Source organism: Trachypithecus francoisi, unplaced genomic scaffold (assembly GCF_009764315.1).
Source record: "Trachypithecus francoisi isolate TF-2019V2 unplaced genomic scaffold, Tfra_2.0 Lachesis_group11, whole genome shotgun sequence".
Taxonomy (NCBI): domain Eukaryota; kingdom Metazoa; phylum Chordata; class Mammalia; order Primates; family Cercopithecidae; genus Trachypithecus; species Trachypithecus francoisi.
Window position 1 is genome coordinate 123,325,139 of NW_022681456.1, and position 23,205 is coordinate 123,348,343.

Genomic DNA, 23,205 nt, shown 5'->3' on the forward strand with positions numbered 1-23,205 from the left:
AAAAAATCCTGCATGTGTTGCACACATTGTAGAACTATTTAAATACATGAAGATCCCTAGTGTTTTGTGATTTTTATTACCTACATGTAAATGTATTTGGGGCTAAGTTGTACTCTCCCTCACCCCAAAACAAATAAATTCAATTCAATAGTAGAATTAGTCCTATTCTTTGGAAATACTGGCAGGTAAAAAAAATATTATTATTATTATTATTATTATTATTATTATTTTGAGAAGGAGTCTCACTGTATCACCCAGGTTGGAGTGCAGTGGCGCGATCTCGGCTCACTGCAACCTCCACCTCCGGGTTCAAGTGATCCCCCTGCCTCAGTCTGCCAAGTAGTCACTTTTTTATGTGTTTGCCCTATCTAGAAATATGACTATAATATGCACTGTGAGATTACAAATCTTGTAAAAAGAGTTGATTGGAACTAGAATAATGTAAAACTTAAATTTCCCTAATTTTAGATTACAATGCTTATTATACAAGAGACAATGTTTCAGGAAGTAAATTGTCTTCAAGGGTATTTCTCACATTAAAAAAATAAAGATAACAAATCTCTACCTGGCATATTTCACTTCTAAAGAACAATTGAAAAGAAAGCAAATTCTTCATAAATATTGCCATGTGCCTGCCTAAAATAAATGTCATTTATAATTAGATTTGTATCATATCCTTCCCTAATTAGCCATTTAAATGAAGACAAGAATTATTATCCTCTGATTAAATGTTATCTACAATCTAATTGTAGTAATTACTTCCAAAGTGAAAATTTGTTTGCATCAGGGAGAACTGATTTGTGGCTTATTTATTACTTACTTACATGATGAAAATGAAGTTTTAATTACACAGTTGGATTTTTATTAAACATTTATCTCTTTTTTTGTGACTCCCTATTCAAAACTCAGTTTAAAGGTCCAAATATAGAGCTGCAGCAAGAAGCCTGTTGCAAATTCGTGATATAAAATCTCTTTGAATTTGCATGAGAGCAATTTCAGCCAAGCATTTCAGTTATCACTCACTAAAGGGTAACAATTATAATTTTTCCAGGCTATAAGTAACTAGTCAAGCTGCTCATTTGGAGCAATTAGTTGGTTTCTTCTTCAGGAATGTAGAAACAATCCTATTTCAGGTGAGAGCTGAACACTTCTGGAATGATAACAAAGTAAAAATAATAGCAGATGAATACATTATTGCATGATTCGAAGAATTTATTTATCATGTTTCAACAGGTCACCTGTAAATTAGCTCATCTACGGTGATATCTGACATCAGATTGTTCTCTCTACAAACATGTTCAGTCCTGCAGATAACATCTTTATAATCCTAATAACTGGAGAATTCATAATAGGAATATTGGGGAATGGATACATTGGACTAGTCAACTGGATTGACTGGATTAAGAAGAAAAAGATCTCCACAATGGACTGCATCCTCACCAATTTAGTGATCTCCAGAATTTGTCTGATCAGTGTAATGGTTGTAAATGGCATTGTAATAGTACTTTACCCAGATGTTTATACAAAAAGTAAACTACAGATAGTCCTTTTTACCTTCTGGACATTTGCCAACTACTTAAATATGTGGTTTACCGCCTGCCTTAATGTCTTCTATTTTCTCAAGGTAGCCAATTCCTCTCACCCACTTTTTCTCTGGCTGAAGTGGAAGATTGATATGGTGGTTCGCTGGATCCTGTTGGGATGTTTTGCCATTTCCTTGCTGGTCAGCCTTATAATAGCAACAGTACTGAGTCATGATTATAGGTTTCATGCAATTGCCAAACATAAAAGAAACGTTACTGAAATGTTCCATGTGAGTAAAATGCCATATTTTGAACCCTTGACTCTCTTTAACTTGCTTGCAATTGTCCCATTTATTGTGTCATTGATGTCATTTTTCCTTTTAGTAAGATCTTTACGGAGACATACCAAGCAAATAAAACTCTATGCTACTGGCGATAGAGACCCAAGCACAGAAGCTCATGTGAGAGCCATTACAACTATGACTTTGCTTATCTTCTTTTTTTTCCTATACTATATTACTTCGCTTTTGATGAACTTTAGCTATCTTATTACGAACTACAAGTTAGCTATGGCGTTTGGAGAGATTGTAGCAATTCTCTATCCCTCGGGTCACTCACTTATTTTAGTTATTTTAAATAACAAACTGAGGCAGGCATCTGTCAGAATGCTGACGTGTAGAAAAATTGCCTGCGTGGTATGAAATCTTATAAATTGAATTTAAAATCAAATATTCACTAACAAAAAATATAATTTTCTTATAAGTCTATTCTCATTTTCCCCAGTTATATCATTTATTTTAGATGCATATCTTTAAGTATTATCAGGACCTAGTAGCAAACTAATGAATATATCTTTTGTATCTCTTTACAACCCAGAAATGCTCATCTTTACACTCCTTTTCCTCGAAGAATTTCACAGCTCATGGTTCTCTTCTTGTCTCCTCACCGCAAATGTTAGGCATGTATTGCCTGGTTAAAATCTTTTTAGATTTTACTTTGGCTCATGGTAAAGTCAACCTGAGCTACACTAACTGATTTCTCATTTTTCTCTGTCATACATTTTTATTGCCGGTCCTTAACTGTGCTCCTTTCGTGGCTCTGCTGAGTCACTCCCATTTGGCTTATTGACTAGGAACTCAGATCTTCTCTGGTCTGTCTTTGGTTTTCCTGGATGATGCTTTCCGTGGTCTCCTAGATAATATTTTCTGATTAACCTTGTTCTGATGCTTTCTATTTATTTTCCTTGAGATTAAATTTCCTCTCAAACAACTTGCTTTTCATGGAGCACCTGGGTGTGAATCAAACCCATTCAAGTACCACCCACTAAGGGGTGTTCCTAAGCCCTCTTCACAATCTGGATAAAAGAATGGGGATAACAAATATCAGTCAGACTGCCCACTCAGGTTCTTTTCTCTAGCCAGACCCTGCAAAGATTTTCACTCAGGACTTAACAAAAGAAATGAATTGGGAAGAAATTAGCATATACCATGGAATAAGCACATACGGTCATTGGAAGAAGCAACAAATGTTTACAAAAAATACAGAATAATTTTTATAAAAAAGAAGGAAAATAAGTAACTAAAAATTTTAATTTTTCTGTTAACATGAAATCCATCCTCACTATAATATTATTGAAACGTTTGGTCTGGCATATCTCAGGTTGTGCATGTTCTAACATGGCTGTACAATGCCGCTTTTACTCTATTACTTTCTATGTTTAATTTTGATGCATTTCAATCTACTAATTTCCTTTTACTATAACTAAAACACTACTTAACCTGAAAATTATCAATTGTCTTATTATTATGCAAAACTCACTCTGTATATTACTAATATTTATAGCCCTAAGTATATAAATTTATGAACTGTATTTCTAACATGCTAGCTGTTTATGTTACTCTTTATTGTACAAGATGGAAGAATTCATGTTCTCTTGATGGAATATTATTAATATATTCTACAAAATACCTGTAGATTTTATACTAGGATGAACTTTGTATTTTTCTAAATGTTTAGAAGAAATAAATGTTTTATTGAATTAGTACTTTTGGGAAGGTTTTACCCCACTAGGCTTAAGTTTTTTTCTTCCATATTTTGTTTCTTGCCTCTCCAATGTTTCAAACATTTCCAGTGACCACAGTGACTGGGGTTCAAAGTAGTAAGCTTCTGACAAAATGCTGTCTTGTAGAACTTTTTTTCTTAACTATATATTCACATCACTTCATGCTATACAACATTGGTATGCATAAGATCTACATTTATTTCCAAAACCAAACAAAAGTCTAAAAATAATTTGGCCAAATATGTCATCATAGTTCTTATGAGTACTTCATTTACCAGGATACACTGTGGGATAGAAATGATGAGTCTAGGCCAAGCACAGTGGCTCACACCTGTAATCCCAGCACTCTGGGAGGCTGAGGATGGCGGATCACCTGAGGTCGGGAGTTCGAAACCAGCCTGACCAACATGGGTAAACCTCATCTCTACTAAAAATACAAAATTAGCCAGGCATGGTGGCACATGCTTGTAATACCAGCGACTTGGCAGGCTGAGGCAGGAGAATCGCTTGAACTTGGGAGGTGGAGGTTGCGGTGAGCCGAAATTGCACTCCAGCCTGAGCAACAAGAGCGAAACTCTGTCTCAGAAATAAATAAATAAATAAATAAATGGAAATGATGAGTCTAGGTCAGGGATCATTTCCAAGATTGTCCTATCATAGGTGATGTTCCAGTTTTCTGTGAACATGGCTACATAATCATGCAGACTGTCCAAAACTGAGGCTACATCTCCAGAATGAAGGTTTGCCCTTTAAGGAAGGATAAGAGAAGACATGCGTTCCTAGGAAGATGTGAGTACCCAAAAACTAGTCTATGGAAACATCATGTAGTAAAGCACTTCTCAGTAACTCTAAAGTAGAGAAGCTATTTCAAACTAAGAATACATCTTTAGAGATGTGGAAAGTTTAACCTTCAGTCTGCTGCTAGAAGGGTTGAGGATCTACTCATGCAATTTGTATGGAGGAACGTAGAAAGAATGAAATACAGAATTTTACTATCTTCTCTGTCATGCATACAACTACCCTTGAGAACATTTTTTAAATTTTTCTAAATCTTTATAAAAGTATAATTGATATAAAAAGAACTGCATATATTTAATGTATACAATTTCAAACACCCATGATATCATCATCACAAACAAGGTAACAGACATATCTAATACCTCTCAAAGTTTCCTTGAGAACATTTTAAGAGAAAATGAAAAATTTAATCAATAGCTTTTTTTAATTATAGGTCCTCTATCTTATTATATATAACATTGTTTAGTAACCATTAAATGTCACTTGGTCAATAAGACAATGTGTTGTATTAAAGAGACACTATGCCATATAACTGTTCATCTAAATGGCCAAAATAATGACCTAAAGTTTATTTGGAATCAAATAATCTATATTTAGTGTTAACTTTTTAAATTTCCTGAAAATATATAACTCTCACTATGGAACCAAATTTTAGATTCTTGACTAATTATCAATATTAACATTCAGGAAAATAAAAATTCTTCAAGAAATTTCCATTTTTGCTAGTTTTATACTTGCTACCAAATTCTTGATGTTTAGGTTGCCAGAATGGAGCACTCCATCAAATTTGAATTTCAGTACTTCCTGAAAGCACTGATCTTAAGTAATTTGGGACATACACTAAAAAATTATTCATTTTCTTACCTGTAATTCAAGTTTAACTGGGTGTCCTGAATTTTTAGTTGCTAAAACTAGAAACCCTATTGAGGTAATATACATCACAAACTAACGAATCCAAAATGCGCACACCTTAGCCTCAGAAAGACAATGCAGGACCATGAAAGGGAATTGACTGAATTTGCATCTTAGTAAAGTAGCTCAGCCTAAATTAACCATATGTGGAAAATTACAACCTACTGAGTAGGTAAATGGGCATACAGTGGCCAGACCAAGGATCACCAACCACATTGTTTGTCAAGACTAATTAGGATTTAATGAAGATAGCTCCAGTCTTCATTTATCATTCCAGTCTCCATCACAAGACAGACTACAACAAAGAGGTGAAGAAAACTACATCAAAATCTAAGAAGCAGGTGTGGATGTCAAACTCCATCAGGTCAACTAGAAACTAATTGCATATTTCTCTATTTAAACATGACAGACAAAGTACAGACTACTTTATTCTTCTTAGCAATTGGAGAGTTTTCAGTGGGGATCTTAGGGAATGCATTCATTGGATTGGTAAACTGTATGGACTGGGTCAAGAAGAGGAAAATTGCCTCCATTGATTTAATCCTCACAAGTCTGGCCATTTCCAGAATTTGTCTATTATGCGTAATACTATTAGATTGTTTTATGTTGGTGCTGTATCCAGATGTCTATGCCACTGGTAAACAAATGAGAATCATTGACTTCTTCTGGACACTAACCAACCATTTAAGCATCTGGTTTGCAACCTGCCTCAGCATTTACTATTTCTTCAAGATAGCTAATTTCTTTCACCCACTTTTCCTCTGGATGAAATGGAGAATTGACAGGGTGATTTCCTGGATTCTATTGGGGTGCGTGGTTCTCTCTGTGTTTATTAACCTTCCAGCCACTGAGAATTTGAATGCTGATTTCAGGCGTTGTGTGAAGGCAAAGAGGAAAACAAACTTAACTTGGAGTTGCAGAGTAAATAAGGCTCAACATGCTTCTACCAAGTTATTTCTCAACCTGGTAACGCTGCTCCCCTTTTCTGTGTACCTGATGTCATTTTTCCTCTTGATCCTCTCCCTGCGGAGACATATCAGGAGAATGCAGCTCGGTGCCACAGGGTGCAGAGACCCCAGCAGAGAAGCCCATGTGAGAGCCCTGAAAGCTGTCATTTCCTTCCTTCTCCTCTTTATTGCCTACTATTTGTCCTTTCTCATCGCCACCTCCAGCTACTTTATTCCAGAGACGGAATTAGCTGTGATTTTTGGTGAGTTTATAGCTCTAATCTACCCCTCAAGCCATTCATTTATCCTAATACTGGGGAACAATAAATTAAGACGCGCATCTCTAAAGGTGCTTTGGAGGGTAATGTCTATTCTAAAAGGAAGAAAATTCCAATAACATAAACAGATCTGAAGAAAAACTAAGCTTTTCTAGGACAAAGATAAGATGTTTCTAAATTAACTTCAGTTGTTGCGTTAATGTTTTATAGATTAATGATTCCTAAAACTTAATTAGTATTATCTGTAATTGTAATGTAGGGAATCTTATGTACAGCTGGCTGGTTCTCTGTATCTCTGTGTCTGACTCTGTCTGTGTCTCCCTGTTTCTCTCTTCTGTCACTCTTCCTTTCTTTAGAGTTGCTGTTTTTTAAAACGTGTTTCAGAACAAAGAGAAATTAATATCCTAATATAAACTATTGAGAGTAGACGGCATTTTCATAGTTCTAAACCCTGTTTCCAGATGCAAAGTTGTGTGACCAATTCAAAACAACTGTACTAGGATCTTGCTGTTATTTGCATCTTTATGAAAAGCAACTAGTTCCTTCTCATAATCTTCATTAGATTGTTCTTCTCGGATCACTCTGCAAAGCTCTACTTTTGGCAAAGACTCAATAAAGTGACCATTCTTAATAAATGCTGTGGAATTCTATGAATAATCTTATTATAATCACAGTGAAGGTATATATTATGGATAAATATATTGTCAGATTAAGTTCAAAGATTATTTGAGCATTGCAGGTCAATGAATGAAGGATAATCTATAAGTAAAAAGGGAAATTTTATATAGAAAATGTTTATAAAATAAGAAGCCTAAATTGAACTATTAATTATTTATCAAAGAAAATTTCTCTACAAAAGATGTACTTCCACGGACTGCACCAGGCAATGATTGTCAAGATGCTGTGATAAGACCTTCCATCAAAAGCTTATATATGGTCACGTTAAAATGTCAAAACTCTCAAAGGATATATTGCCTCAACGTAGATCATCTCTACACCCCAGGGAAACATTGTTTGGATTGTATATAAGACATCTTTTTTAAAAGGATTCAATGATTCTCTTTCAGTAATTTGTAGAACAGCAGAACATCTCTAAGAATATAAAATACATTAACAAACAGTATCAAGCAACCCGATCTGATATTTACGAAAGACTCCATAAAAGAAAGAGAGAACACATTCTCTTTTCAAGCATATATTGAATATTCTCCAGACAATATCGTATGATAGGCCACAAAAGGAAATATGCATTTGGGACATAGCATCAAAAGCACATCATTTGTATTGTGGCAAAGATATTTTGGGATGATCAATCCCGTACTAACCAGCCTAGAGTAGCCAGGAACTTTGTGTACAAAAAAGAAAATATTTACAAATAAAGAGATATAAATGTTCTCATCAATAAATTTGGTAAAAATCAAAATTAGTTTTATACTAGTTTTATATGTTCATTTTTCCTCTCTGACTCTGAAAGTGAAAAAGATACACACTGATTTAACTGCTAAATTTACAAAGATGTTTTGGGTACCTTGTAATTTTTTAAAAAAAGAAAATTAGACGCATAGGCTAAAGCTTACTTTTTTTTAATACTGTCTCAAAGAATACCTTTCCCCATACCCTAACTGAGCCAAGGCCCAGTTTGTGTTAATTTTTTAGGCATAGAAACAAAAGAAACTTGAAGGCTGATTGGAATCTTGGAAGCTCCATATTTGGTGCCTCTATATTGTGGACCCTAGAAATTTAGTTGCAAACATAGCACCTCAAAATTCAATTCCTCTGTGGTCAGCAGCCAGGCAAAGGATACAGCGGTAGAAATAGTAGCAGTGTTAGTAACCTCTTACTGTACATAATTCTCGTTCTGGCCTACCTAGGATGAAAGTAATACAACCAAGGTAGGTGTATTTTCTTCTGAGATTATATTAATTCTGAGAAATTATGCAAAGATGATAACTCAGGATTGAAAGAAATATTTGCACTGTCTTTCACTCCAAGTATTTAGGATAGAGTTTTCAGGCTTTCTCTAGGTGAGTGTAGTGAAGGGGCTACAGAAAACACAGAAAGACTCCTTTTTTCTGTTTTAGTTCCCAGCTTAATAAAAAGATATCCATTAGCACATTGAATGTCTGACTGTTAGACTCTATCTTGGGTGCAGAAAATACAGATCAAATGTGACAAAATCCATGCTCTCATGAAATGTACAGTCTTAGAAAGCATTATGGAAGACAAATAATGATCAAGTAAACAAAGAAATTATTATGAGTGATGATTAATGCAATTGAGAACAACTGAAGGTGAAGGATACCTGTATACAGCATAGTCAGGATAGATCAACCCAAGAAAATGAACTCTTAGCTGAGACTTGAATGACAAATATAATCTAGTCATACAACATCCTGGAGAAATAATATCTCCAAAAGATGGAAGAGCAAGTAAGTGCAAAGACCTTAAGGAGCAAATGTTTGAGAAAATGTGACAAAGGTTTGAATGACCAAAGCGTGATGAGCAAGGAGTGAATGGCAGGAGATCATAGTCAAGATAATAAAAGACTTTGTAGGTCGTGAGAGGGAATTTGGATTTAAGTGCAAGGGAAAGATATTGAAGAATTTAAAGCTATGTGCAACATAATTTGACTTAAATATAGATTTAACTTCACTTTAGTTATAGGAAGAATACTGTATACTTTGGTGAGGGAGTACAATTAGGAAGCTGATAAGTTATTACAGTAAGTAGTCCATATGAGATATCATGATGGTTCAGATCTGATGGTGGCAATGGGGTTAAGGGATTTTCTTAATGAATGATTTATATATATTATGTAGGTAAAGCTGCTAGGTCTTGCTGAATGATTAGATAAAGGCAGGAATTGAATGACAAGAGGATTCAAAACAACTTTTTTTTTATTACTATACCTTAAGTTCTGGGGTACATGCGCAGAACGTGCAGGTTTGTTACATAGGTATACAAGTGTCATGGCGGTGTGCTGACCCATCAATCCATCATCTACATTCGGTATTTCTCCTAATGTGATCCCTTTCCTAGTCCCCCACTCCCTGACAGGCCCCAGTGTGTGATGTTCCCTCCCTGTGTGCATGTGTTCTCATTGTTCAATTCCCACTTATGAGTGAGAACATGTGGTGTTTGGTTTTCTGTTCTTGTGTTAGTTTGCTGAGAATGATGGTTTCCAGCTTCATCCATGCCCCTGCAGAGGACATAACAACTGGGAGTACATGGCTATCTAGGATTGAAGGAGTAATTACTAGAAATAAAAATTCTATTTTTCACATGTTAGGCTTGACACATCTATGAAATAACCAAGTGAAGAGCTCAGATAGTTAATTGGATATATGAATCTGGAACTAACAATAGAACATCAGAAATATAAATTCCAAAGTCATCACCTATAAATGGGATTACTTTTAAAAATAGAAAGAGGTCATTGATGAGGAAGTGACACCGTATCTGAGCCCTGAAATGTTTGAATCTGTCGAGGTTAGATTGAGAAAAAATAAAACAGCAAAAGAAAATGAGAAGGATCTCATTTGTTATCTTCCGTTAGGAAGACAAGAAAAAAGCAAGGAGAGTGTGGTGGAATGGAAATGTAATAAAGAAATGTAACACACATCACTGTGTTACAAGGAGGGAGATATCAGCTTTTCAAATGCTGCTGAGAAAAACTAAATTGACAAAGTAGCCACTGGATTTAGCAACATGGATAAAATTGGTGACCCCAACAAGAGCAAAGGCAGTGGAGTGTAGGGGCAGAGGCTAGGTCAGTGGGGAAGGTTAAGGAGAGAATGAAATGAGAACACACAGACAGGGTGAATACATAATATTTTTAGTAAGTTTTGTTACTGAGGAAAATAGAGAATGGAGTTTGGAAATGAGGCAAAGTTTTAGTGTTTTCACTGGTTTTATTTTTCTGTAGGATGATAGGATGAGTGCATGCAAATTGAAATGATTTAATAGAGGGGGCAATTTTAATAATATAGGAGAGGGTTAGTAATTGCTGAAGCAATTATGTTACAGTCATGGTCCTGACCCCAAAAAGTAAACCCTCGGATCAGAGATAAGGATATTTAGGTGAATGAAGCTGAAAATATTTAACTCTCAGATTCCCTGAAACTTCAGGGCCACGAGAAGCAGATTCCTCCCCGTTGCAAGAGAAGAATAGCCACACTATTCCTGGATACTGTTCAACTAACTCAGCCTCAGGAAAGTTAACGCTTGTTCTTCGCAAGATCTGCCCTACCAGTCCTCAGTATTTCAGATCAAGATTTTGGCACAGCCCAATCAGTTAAGCACAGTTTCTCTTCCAAAACAAAATAGCTTCAAGCTAATACTATCTTATACTGCTAATATCTCAATAGGAATAAGGAAACATGCTGGAAATGGGTCTTGAGGGTGGTGACCCAACTCAAGAACCAAGAGGTCCTCTTTACTCAGCTTGTATTCGGTTGGTGCAAAACTAATTGCGGTTTTGCCATTAAAAGTAATTGGCAAAAACCGCAGTTACTTTTGCATCAATATGAAAAATTTATTGAATGAGGGCCTTTCAGTAATGATTTGGAGCTCAATATGCTGGCATAGGCACATAAATCCAGGCCTCATATTTTATTTGGATGACTCCATGGAACTTGGACACACTGATGACTTGGTATGTAAGTTGGAATTGCTGCAACTTCCTTGATATGATATTAGGAAGGGATCAGGGAAATTCAGGGAGATGGGAAAGACAGGACAGACAAACTACATAAGACCTGAGAACCTAACACCTGACTATGTGCCCTGAGAGATCCCAAAGGAAATCCATTTACTGAGACATAATGAATGCCCCGGTGAGGGGAGCACTGGCAGCAATGAGAACTCAGTGATGGGCTGTTCTCTGTAAGCCAGAGTTGCCTAGTGGGAGAGCCTGTCAAGAAACTGGACTCCCGAGTGCCAATGAGTTTGTTGGAATTGCTATGTGCAGTACACAATGATTGTTACTACCTTTGACAACAAGGCCAGCCAGAGATAATCAGAATACCATGATGTACAGGAATGTGCAGTGATCACTAACAGAAATGGTGTTCTTAGAATTCAGATAGAAAGAGAAATAAACTGTTTCTTGAATTACATAAGAAAAAATGAAATGCCAAGTAGCTAGTGCAGTGAAAAAATCACTGTTCCTCCTCAAGCTTCAAACACAAAGTCACTTCACTAAAAGTCCTTTAATTGAGTAGGAGGCTGTGTCCTGTTGACCAAAGACCCTGTGAAGTGACCACAAGTTTTCATGGTAAACGTTTTCCCAATTCTCAATCCTCTCCAAGGGAACTGCACTCACTTGACAGAATTGAGAAAGAGGAGTAATTATATATTTTAAGAGCTTTTAAATGAAGGGTTTGCCCTGACACTACTATCAGAGCAATCGAAATGCCATTATGATCTTCCAGCAACAGTGGAGGCTTTGGGGACAAATTCCTTGGCGGCTCCAGTGAATCCACGGTCCTACCTTGTGGTTATTTCCCTAGTTATCAGGAATAAAATTGGGATAGATATACTTAGCAGCTATCAGACACAATATCAAGGCTCTTGAACTTTAGGTGGACAGAATGACTCATCTGGTGCATGTCAGCAATTCTGTCTTTACTTATTCAAGTTTTGAGTAGATGTTGAAAGACAGATATTAATTGGGTGCCAAAAAACGTAGAAATATGTGCAGACTTGACTTCTTCTGAAAACCATTCTCACATAGTAAGAGGTGGATGTTCAGGTTTTTAGTCTAATTCTAGCATCTCTGGGCAGATATTGGCAATGACTGGTTTGTAACCAACCATATGGTTGCGTTTCCAAAGGCAAAATATATGTGTACAGATCATCTATTGTGGTTCTCAGTCCAGGCCCATCATAATGGTGTGGAGAGATAAGTCTTTTTCAAACCTGATCAGGACACCTATGTATCTAATAAAGAACCGTATAATCTGGTATTTAACTTCTGTATGCTAAAATGTAAATTATTTAATTAAAATTTATATACAAATCCCAACGCTTATCCTTAAAATATCTCGATCAGATAGTAGGATGCTCTCTGTGACTGGAATTTAGGTGTAACTAGAAAAAAAAAAAAGCTATTCTAAAACTGTTAGAAAATTGCTGCTAGGAACCTTAAGTGTGGCAAAAGAAAATTATTTTGGGGAATGATTTCTCTGTTCCAGTTAGAATCATATAATAAGCTTGCATGGCCCAAAATATACAAATCAACAATTTCTTCATTGTTCTCTTCCTTGTCTTCAAATAATCATTCTGGAAGGGTCCTATTCTCTGCACTGGGGATACAAAGGTAATGAATTATTTGCCACTATTTTTAAGCAATTCAGAATCCAATGGAAGATTTTAGCTTGTGCATAACACCTAATGATGATCACCATCAGAAAAGTGGAAAAAGAAGGTGTTATGAAAGTTCAAATCAAGGGGTGAAAGGGAAAGTCTCATGCAGGAGGTGACAAGTGCTCTGCAACAGGGAGAGTAGAGGGCTGGGGAAAGTGGAATGAAATGCATGGCTAAGTCTATGCATAGTTCATGGCATTTTCATTGATTTAGGAACACTGAACACTCCAGCAAGACTGAAGAGAAATAAAGGAAGCTAAAGTTGGAAACGTGGGTTAGTTTCATATTGTTGAAAGACACTGATGTAAATAAATAGCAAATTGAATTCATTATTTATTCTGCAGCCAACAAAGAGACTTTTGAGAGGGCGTAAGATGATCATTCTTTTGCAAATACTTCGGACTGGGATATAAACGATTTAACAGTGTAAAATTTTGCTTAAAGAAAAGGGGTACCTCTTTATCAAGATATTTACTTTAGAAGATGGCAGACAGGAGGCAGGACTAGTTTGCAGCTCCTGCTCCTATGAGCAGTGTGTGGAGACTAACATTGTGAACTTTAGCTCCAAGAACTACTGCAGAAACATACTAGGAAAGCCAAGAGAATCCACAGACCCTTTGAAGGAACTGGATCACCACTGCAGGCTCCCTGAGACACTGAGAAACTGTGCTATTATCCACAGCTGCACGACCTGAAGACAGATCATATCATAGGACTCTTTGCAGACACTCCCCAGTACCAGGCCGGAGCCTGGTAGCTCCGCTGGGTGGCTAGACCCAGAAACAATCACTACATTTTGCCTCTCAGGAAGCCCCATTCCTAGGGGAAAGTGGAGCGCCACATCAAGGGAACACCCCATCCGACAAAAGAATCTGAAGAGCAGCCCCTGAATCCAAGATCATCCCTCTGACATAGTGTACCCAAATGAGAAGGAACCAGAAAAATAATTCTAGCAATATCACAAAACAAGGTTCTTTAACATCTCCAAAAGATGATACCAGCTCAGCAGCAATGGATTCAAACCAAGACAAAATCTCTGAATTGCCAAAAAGAGAACTCAGAAGGTCGATTATTAAGGTAATCAAGGAGACACCAGAGAAAGGTGAAGTTCAACTTAAAGAAATCAAAAACATGATACAGGATATGAAAGGAAAATTCTTCAGTGAAATAGATAGCATAAATTAAAAACAATCACAACTTCTGAAAATCAAGGATACACTTAGAGAAATGCAAAATGCATTGGAAAGTCTTAGCAATAGAATCAAATAAGCAGAAGAAAGAACTTCAGAGCTTGAAGACAAGGCTTTTGAATTAACCTAATCCATCAAAGACAAAGAAAAAAGAATTTTTAAGTCTCCAAGAAGTTTGCAACTATGTTAAACATCCAAACCTAAGAAAAAGTGGTGTCTTGAAGAAGAAAAATCTAAAAGTTTAGAAAACATGTTTGAAGGAATAACAGAGAAAAACTTCCCCAGTCTTGCTAAAGATCTAGACATCCAGGTACAAAAAGTTCAAAGAACACCTGGGAAATTCATCGCAAATAGATCATTGCTTAGGCCCATAGTCATCAGGTTATCTAAAGTCAAGACAAAGGAAGAATCTTAAGGGCTGTAAGGCAAAAGCATTAGGTAATCTATAAAGGCAGCAAGTTCAACACAATGAATAGAATAGTACCTCACATCTCAATACTAACATTCAATGTAAATGGCCTAAATGCTCCACTTAAAAGATACAGAGTAACAGAATAGATAATAATTCACCAACCAACTTTCTGGTGTCCTCAGGAGACTCACCTAACACAGAAGGACTCACACAAACTTAAGGTAAAGGGGTAGAAAGAGATATTCCATGCAAATGGACACCAAAAAACGAGCAGGAGGAGCTATTCTTGTTTCAGACAAAACAAATTTTAAAGGAACAGTGGTTAAAAAGAAACCAAGATGGACATTATATAATGGTAAAAGGCCTTGTCCAACAGGAAAATATCACAATCCTAAACATATATGCACCTAACATTAGAGCTCCCAGATTTATAAAAGAATTACTACTAGACCTAAGAAATGAGATAGATGGCAACACAGTAATAGTGGGGGACTTTAATACTCCACTGACAGCACTAGACAGGTCATCAAGACAGAAGGTCAACAAAGAGACAATGGACTTTTTACCCTACAACAAATAGATTTAACAGCTATTTACAGAATATTCTACCCAACAACTGCAGCATATACATTCATCAGCACATGGAACATTCTCCAACATAGACCATATGATGGGTCACAAAACAAGTCTCAGTAAATTTTAAAAACTCAAAATTATATCAAGCACTCTCTCAGACCACAGTAGAATAAAATTGGAAATCAACTCCAAAAGAAACCCTCCAAACTATTCAAATACATGGAAATTAAATAATCTACTCATGAATGATTGTTGGATCAACAATGAAATCAAGATGGAAATTTAAAAATTCTTTGAACTGAACAATAATAGTGACACAACCTATCAAAACCTCTGGGACACAGCAAAAGTGGTGCTAAGAGAAAAGTTCATAGCCCTAAATGCCTACAACAAAAAGTCTGAAAGAGCACAAACAGACAGTCTAAGGTCACACCTCATGAAAATTGAGAAACAAGAGCAATCCAAACCCAAAGCCAATAGAAGAAAATAAATAATGAAGATCAGAGTACAGATAAATGAAATTGAAAGCAAAATACAATACAAAAGATAAATGAAACAAAAAGCTGGTTCTTTGAAAAGATAAATAAAATTGATAAGACCATTAGTGAAATTATCCAAGAAAAGAACAGGGAAGATCCAAATACCCTCAATTGGAAGTGAAAAGGGATATATTACAACTGTACCACAGAAATACAAGAGATTATTCAAGGCTACTATGAACAGTTTTATGCACATAAACTAGTAAACCTAGAGGAGATGGATAAATTCCTGGAAATATACAACCCTCCTAGATTAAACCAGAAAGATACAGAATCTCTTCTATATCTTCAGAACAGACCAATAACAGTCAGTGAGGTTGAAATGGTAATACAAAAATTGCCAAAAAACAAAAAAAAGTCTAGGACCAGATAGACACAGCTGAATTCTATCAGACATTCAATGAAGAATTGGTACCCATCCTATTGACACTATTCCGAAAGATAGAGAAAGAGGATATTCTCCTTAAATCATTCTATGAAGCTAGTATCACTCAAATACCAAAACCAGGGAAGGACACAACACAAAAAAGAAAACTACAGATCAATATCCCCAATTAACATAGATGCAAAGATCCTCAATAAAGTACTAGCAAACGGAATCCAACAGCATATCAAAAAGATAATACACCATGATCAAGTGGGTTTCATACCAGGAATGCAGAGATGGTTTAACATACATGTCCATAAATGTGATACATCACATAAAAGGAATTAAAAAGAAAAACTACATGACGTCTCAATAGAAGCAGAAAACGAATTTGACAAAATCCAGCATCCCTTTATGATTAAAATCCTCAACAAAATCAACATAGAAAGGGCATTCTTAAGGTACTAAAAGCAATCTACAGCAAACCAACAGCCAACATTATATTGAATGGAAAAAAAGTTGCAGGCATTTCTCTTAAAAATTGGAACAAAATACGGATACCCACTTTCACCACTTTTATTCAACATAGTACTGGAAGTCCTAGCCAGACAAGAGAAAGAAATAAAGGGCATCCAAATTAGTAAAGAAGTCAAACTGTCAATGTTTGCTGAAGATATGAATGTATTCCTAGAAAACCTTAAGGACTCATTGAAAAAGCTCTAGAACTGGTAAATGTATTCAGTAAAGTTTCAGGATACAAAATTAGTGTACACTAATAAGTAGCTCTGCTAAACACCAAGAGTGACCAAGATGACTCAACCCCTTTTACAATACTGCAAAAAAAAAAAAAAAAAAAAAAAAAAACCTTAGGAATACACCTAACCAAGGATGTGAAAGACTTCTACAAGGAACACTACAAAACACTGCTGAAAAAAAATCATAGATGACACAAACAAATGGAAACACATCCCATGTTCATGGATAAGCAGAATTAATATTGTGAAATGACCCTACTGACAAAAGCAATCTATAAATTCAGTGCAATTCCCATCAAAATACCACCATCATTCTTCAGAGAACTAGAAGAAAAAGTTCTACAATTCAAACGAAATTTTAAAAAGTGTCCGGAGCCGTGTAGCCCGGATATTGCTGTGGCCTCTGTTGCTTAAGCTCCACATTGCGGATAGACAAGATGGCGCACTTCCTGGTCTTCATCATCAACCTTCCCGCGTCGCCTCGAGCGAACTTTTCCCCCGGCCGGTAAATTACCCTTACCCCCCCCGCCCCGGGAGAGACTAAGCCTACCGAGCATGCGCCCGGTGACGTCTTTCATTCCCCGCCTGCTCCTAGCCCTTCCCCCTATTGTCAGCCTATATAAGCGTTGCTTTTCCACCATTAAACGAGACTTGATCAGAGCACTGTCTTGTCTCCATTTCTTGTGTCTCTTGTCTCTTTCCATTCCACCCCCTCCTCCAGGGTCTGCGTTGTTCATCCCGCGGGTCGGGACACGTGGCGCCCAACGCGGGCTTGGATACGAGGGAATTGCGTGAGGAAGAGGGCGCATAGGACGGCCGGCAGCTAAAGTAAAGAGAAATCCCTTCAACCGCCGCGGGAGCCTGCTGCGTCGGAATTAAGGGTAAGTTCCGCGCCCGAAATGGGACAAGAATTAAGCCAGCATCAAATCTACGTAGGACAATTAAAAGAGGCTTTAAAGACACGGGGAGTAAAGGTTAAAAGTGGTGACTTATTTAAGTTTTTTGATTTTGTGAAATATACTTGTCCTTGGTTTCCTCAGGAGGGGACCATTGATGTAAAAAGATGGCGTAGAGTAGGAGACGCCTTTCAAGATTATTATAATACCTTTGCCCCGAAAAAATTCCTGTAACTGCCTTTCTTACTGGAATTTAATCAAAGAGTTAATAGATAAAAAGGAGGCTGATCCGCAAGTAATGGCTGCGGTCGCCCAAACAGAGGAGATTTAAAGGTCAGTTCTCAGACAGACCTCAGGAGCCCCCTACCAGATAAGGAAATGGACCTTATTTCTCTTGAGAGTGATGATGAGGGGGCCAAGGCTCCTTCTGTAAAAGATAAAGTGGTGCCAGACAATAAAAAACCTAAAAAATACCCAATTCTGCAAACATCACAAAACAGTAAAAGTAATGATAATCCTGACCCATCAGAGGTAAATTGGGATGAGTTAGAAGATGAGGCAGCTAAATATCATAATCCTAACTGGCCTCCCTTTTTCTCGCGCCCACCTCCCTATAATGGGACACGTGGCGCTTCTGCGCCCAACGTAATGGCAGTAGTTAATCCAAAAGAGGAACTCAAAGAAAAAATCGCTCAGCTAGAAGAACAAATTAAGCTAGAAGAGTTACATCAGTCATTATTACTAGGCTACAAAAATTAAAACAGGAAATGAGAGTGTAACCAATACAGAGAATATGGGAGGTTTCCCTCGCCCACTTCAGCGGCCCGGACAACATGCCCCAAAAGGAAGATTTTCTACTAGCCGAGATACGAGTCCTCCCCTAAAGATATCTTCCCGGTAACTGAAACAATAGATGGACAGGGCCAGGCCTGGAGACATCATAATGGATTTGATTTCACTGTCATAAAGGAATTAAAAACTGCTGTTTCTCAATATGGAGCTACTGCTCCCTATACTCTTGCTATAGTAGAGTCTGTGGCCGATAACTGGCTTACTCCAACAGATTGGAACACACTAGTTAGAGCAGTTCTTTCAGGGGGAGATCACTTAATTTGGAAATCAGAGTTTTTTGAAAATTGCAGAGATACAGCCAAGAGAAACCAACAGGCAGGAAATGGTTGGAACTTTGATATGTTAACTGGCTCGGGTAATTATACTGATACAGATGCTCAAATGCAATACGATCCTGGGTTATTTGCACAAATCCAGGCGGCTGCTACAAAAGCCTGGAGAAAACTCCCTGTTAAAGGGGACCCAGGAGCTTCGCTCACTGGAGTTAAACAAGGACCTGATGAGCCATTTGCAGATTTTGTACATAGACTCATAACAACAGCAGGAAGAATTTTTGGAAATGCCGAGGCGGGTGTAGATTATGTTAAACAATTGGCTTATGAAATGCCAATCCAGCTTGTCAAGCGGCAATCCGACCCTATAGAAAGAAAACAGACCTAACTGGGTATATCCGTCTCTGCTCAGACATTGGGCCCTCTTACCAACAGGGCTTAGCAATGGCCGCAGCTTTCAGCGGACAAACTGTAAAAGACTTCCTTAATAATAAGAACAAGGAGAAAGGGGGATGTTTTAAATGTGGCAAAAGGGGACATTTTGCAAAAGATTGCCGTAAAGATTCAAATACAAACCCCGAAGTAAAAGTTCCAGGCCTCTGTCCAAGGTGTAAAAGAGGTAAACATTGGGCTAATGAGTGTAAATCTAAGACTGACAGGGAAATCCATTACCACCCCCATCAGGGAAACGGATTGAGGGGCCAGCCCCAGGCCCCGAAACAAGCTTATGGGGCGGTCAGTTTTGTTCCAGCAGCAACAACACAATCCATTTCAAAACTTAATAGAGCAACCCCAGGAAGTGCAGGACTGGACCTCTGTGCCACCTCCCACACAGTATTAACGCCTGAGATGGGGCCCCAGGCTTTAGGCACTGGAATTATGGGCCTTTACCTCCTAATACCTTTGGGTTAATATTAGGAAGAAGTAGTGTTACTATGAAAGGTCTACAAGTTTTTCCAGGAGTAATTGATAACGACTATACTGGAGAAATTAAAATAATGGCCAGAGCTGTTGACAATATCATTACTGTTCCTCAAGGAAATAGAATCGCACAATTAGTCCTCCTGCCTTTAATTGAAACAGCTCATAAAGTACAACATTCTAACAGAGGAGAGGGAAGTTTCGGGTCCTCAGACATATATTGGGTACAGCCAATCACTAATCAAAAGCCCTCCCTGACTTTGTGGCTAGATGGTAAGTCGTTCACAGGATTAATAGATACGGGGGCTGATGTAACCATTATCAAACAAGAGGACTGGCCCTCTCATTGGCCTACCACAGAAACTTTAACTAATTTAAGAGGAATTGGGCAAAGCAATAATCCCAGACAAAGCTCTAAATACCTTACTTGGAAAGACAAAGAAAATAATTCGGGCCTCATTAAACCGTTTGTTATCCCCAAATTGCCTGTTAATCTTTGGGGCCGAGACCTGCTCTCCCAGATGAAAATCATAATGTGCAGCCCTAACGATATAGTTGCTGCACAAATGCTAACCCAAGGGTATAGCCCCGGAAAAGGACTAGGAAAAAGAGAAAATGGTATTCTACAGCCTATTCCAACTCTAGGACAATCTGACACAAAGGGGTTTGGAAATTTTAGTGTTGGCCACTGACATGCCTGCACCCCAAAGGTGCGCTGACCCCATAACATGGAAGTCAGATGAGCCCATTTGGGTTGATCAGTGGCCATTAACCCATGAAAAACTTACTGCCGCCCAACAGTTAGTGCAGGAACAATTAGAGGCAGGACACATTACAGAAAGTAACTCTCCCTGGAATACACCCATATTTGTCATTAGGAAAAAGTCCGGTAAGTGGAGACTATTACAAGATTTAAGGGCAGTAAACGCTACTATGGTCCTCATGGGTGCCTTACAGCCCGGGCTACCTTCTCCGGTAGCGATCCCTCAAGGATATTTTAAAATTATCATAGACCTGAAAGATTGCTTTTTTACAATTCCCCTTCACCCTGCCGACCAAAAACGATTTGCCTTTAGCTTACCATCTATCAATTTTAAAGAACCAATGAAGCGTTACCAATGGAAAGTGTTGCCTCAAGGTATGGCTAACAGTCCCACCCTGTGTCAAAAGTATGTCGCCACAGCCATAAATTTAGTTAGAGAAACATGGAAACAGATATACATTATACATTACATGGATGATATTCTCATAGCAGGAAAAATAGGAGAACAAGTCTTACAGTGTTTTGCTCAACTCAAGCAAGAACTAACTACGGCAGGGTTACAAATAGCTCCCGAAAAAATACAATTACAAGACCCCTACACTTATTTAGGCTTCCAAATAAACGGACCAAAAATTACTAATCAAAGAGCAGTCATCCGTAAAGATAGGTTACATACCCTCAATGATTTCCAAAAACTCCTTGGAGACATTAATTGGCTCCGGCCATACTTAAAACTTACCACGGGAGAGTTAAAACCTTTATTCGACACCCTAAAAGGTGACCCCAACCCTAAGTCCTTTAGGTCGTTGTCAAAAGAGGCGCTTTTATCGCTCCATAAAGTAGAGGCGGCTATTGCTGAACAATTTGTCACCAGCATAGACTATTCACAGCCATTAACCTTTTTAATATTTCACACAACACTAACACCTACTGGTTTATTTTGGCAAGATAACCCTATTATGTGGGTCCACTTGCCTTCATCTCCCAAAAAGGTATTACTCCCCTATTATGATGCCATAGCAGACTTAATTATTCTAGGAAGAGACAATAGCAAAAAATACTTTGGAATTGAACCTTCTACGATCATACAACCTTATTCTAAGCCACAAATCCATTGGCTAATGCAAAACACTGAGACGTGGCTGATTGCTTGCGCTTCTTACGCTGGTAACTTGGATAACCATTACCCACCAAATAAGCTTATCCAATTTTGTAAGCTGCATGCTTTTGTCTTCCCTCATATCACCAGTAAAACACCTTAGACAATGCCTCTTATTAGTATTCACTGATGGGTCCTCCACAGGGACTGCTGCATATACCTTTGCAGACACCACTGTTAACTTCAAAACCAGTCATACTTCAGCTCAACTAGTGGAGTTGCAGGCCCTAATCGCAGTGCTGTCAGCCTTCCCTAATCAGGCCCTTAATATTTATACTGACAGTGCATATTTAGCTCACTCAATACCTTTACTTGAAACCGTAGCACAAATCAAACATGTGTCAGACACAGCCAAACTATTTTTACAATGCCAGCGAGTAATACATAACAGATCAACACCTTTTTTCATTGGACATATTAGAGCTCATTCAGGATTGCCAGGACCTCTATCCCAAGGCAACCAAATGGCTGACTTTGCAACCAAGACTGTAGCTACAACTATAGATACAAATTTGAATCAAGCACAGACCGCTCACGCTTTACACCACCTTAATGCTCAAACCCTAAGATTAATGTTTAAAATAACTAGGGAACAAGCTAGACAAATTGTTAAACAATGCCAGACATGTATAACTTATCTGCCAGTCCCTCACTTAGGAGTAAACCCAAGAGGGCTAGTTCCCAATATGATCTGGCAAATGGATGTCACCCATTATTCAGAGTTTGGTAATTTAAAATACATCCATGTATGTATAGATACATTTAGTGGATTTATATTAGCCACCCTACAAACAGGTGAAGCTACCAAACATGTAATAGCCCATTTACTACACTGTTTTTCTGTAATTGGAAAACCTAAACAATTAAAAACAGATAATGGTCCTGGCTATACATCTAAAGGTTTCCAAGACTTTTGCCTAAAATTACAAATAAAACATACTACTGGTATCCCATATAATCCTCAAGGACAAGGAATCGTTGAAAGAGCTCACTTATCCTTAAACTACCATTGAAAAGATAAAGAAGGGGAATGGTACCCTACTAAGGGCACCCCTAGAAATATTCTTAATCACACACTCTTTATTTTGAATTTTTTAAATCTAGACGATTTAAACAAATCAGCAGCTGATCGATTTTGGCATTCTGACTCCAAAAAACAATTTGCCATGGTCAAATGGAGAGACCCATTAGACAACACATGGCATGGTCCTGACCCAGTGTTAATCTGGGGCAGAGGCTCAGTTTGTGTTTTTTCCCAAACTCATGATGCAGCCAGATGGCTACCAGAACGGCTGGTGAGACAGGTGCCTAACAATAGTCAATCCAGGGAGTAATTTTCTCCCTGAGAATATTCTTTTCTCTATTTGCAGAGATGAACCCCAATTACAAATTCCTCTGGATCCTAGTGCTGACTTACCAAGCATTCCAGGCATTCCAAGTTCATGCCGGCTTTGGCGATCCACGTGAAGCCATTACAATAATACAACAGCGACATGGTAAGCCTTGTGATTGCGCTGGGGGATATTTTGCCAGCCCACCTGAAACCTATATCACAACTGTATCCTGTTCCTCTCACACTGCATACCAGCCAATTAACTCCCTTAAGTGGCAGTGTGT

The 23,205-nt window shown here is 37.8% G+C and overlaps 2 protein-coding genes across 2 annotated transcripts; both read left to right on the forward strand.

The window, feature by feature from the left end:
• The first annotated feature begins 984 nt into the window (after positions 1–984).
• On the forward strand, positions 985–2,224 carry LOC117090549 (taste receptor type 2 member 8). The gene has a single exon (XM_033222907.1). The coding sequence runs from the start codon at positions 1,295–1,297 to the stop codon at positions 2,222–2,224; it is 930 nt and encodes a 309-aa protein (XP_033078798.1). The 5' UTR covers positions 985–1,294.
• A 3,473-nt stretch (positions 2,225–5,697) lies between these two features.
• TAS2R7 (taste 2 receptor member 7) lies at positions 5,698–6,639 on the forward strand. The gene has a single exon (XM_033222906.1). It carries the CDS (start codon positions 5,698–5,700, stop codon positions 6,637–6,639), a length of 942 nt encoding a protein of 313 aa, XP_033078797.1.
• The last annotated feature ends 16,566 nt before the right edge of the window (positions 6,640–23,205 follow it).

Excerpts from the sequence above, each read along its gene's own strand:
- TAS2R7 (XM_033222906.1), top strand. The coding sequence starts at position 5,698 with ATGACAGACAAAGTACAGACTACTTTATTCTTCTTAGCAATTGGAGAG.
- LOC117090549 (XM_033222907.1), top strand. The coding sequence starts at position 1,295 with ATGTTCAGTCCTGCAGATAACATCTTTATAATCCTAATAACTGGAGAA.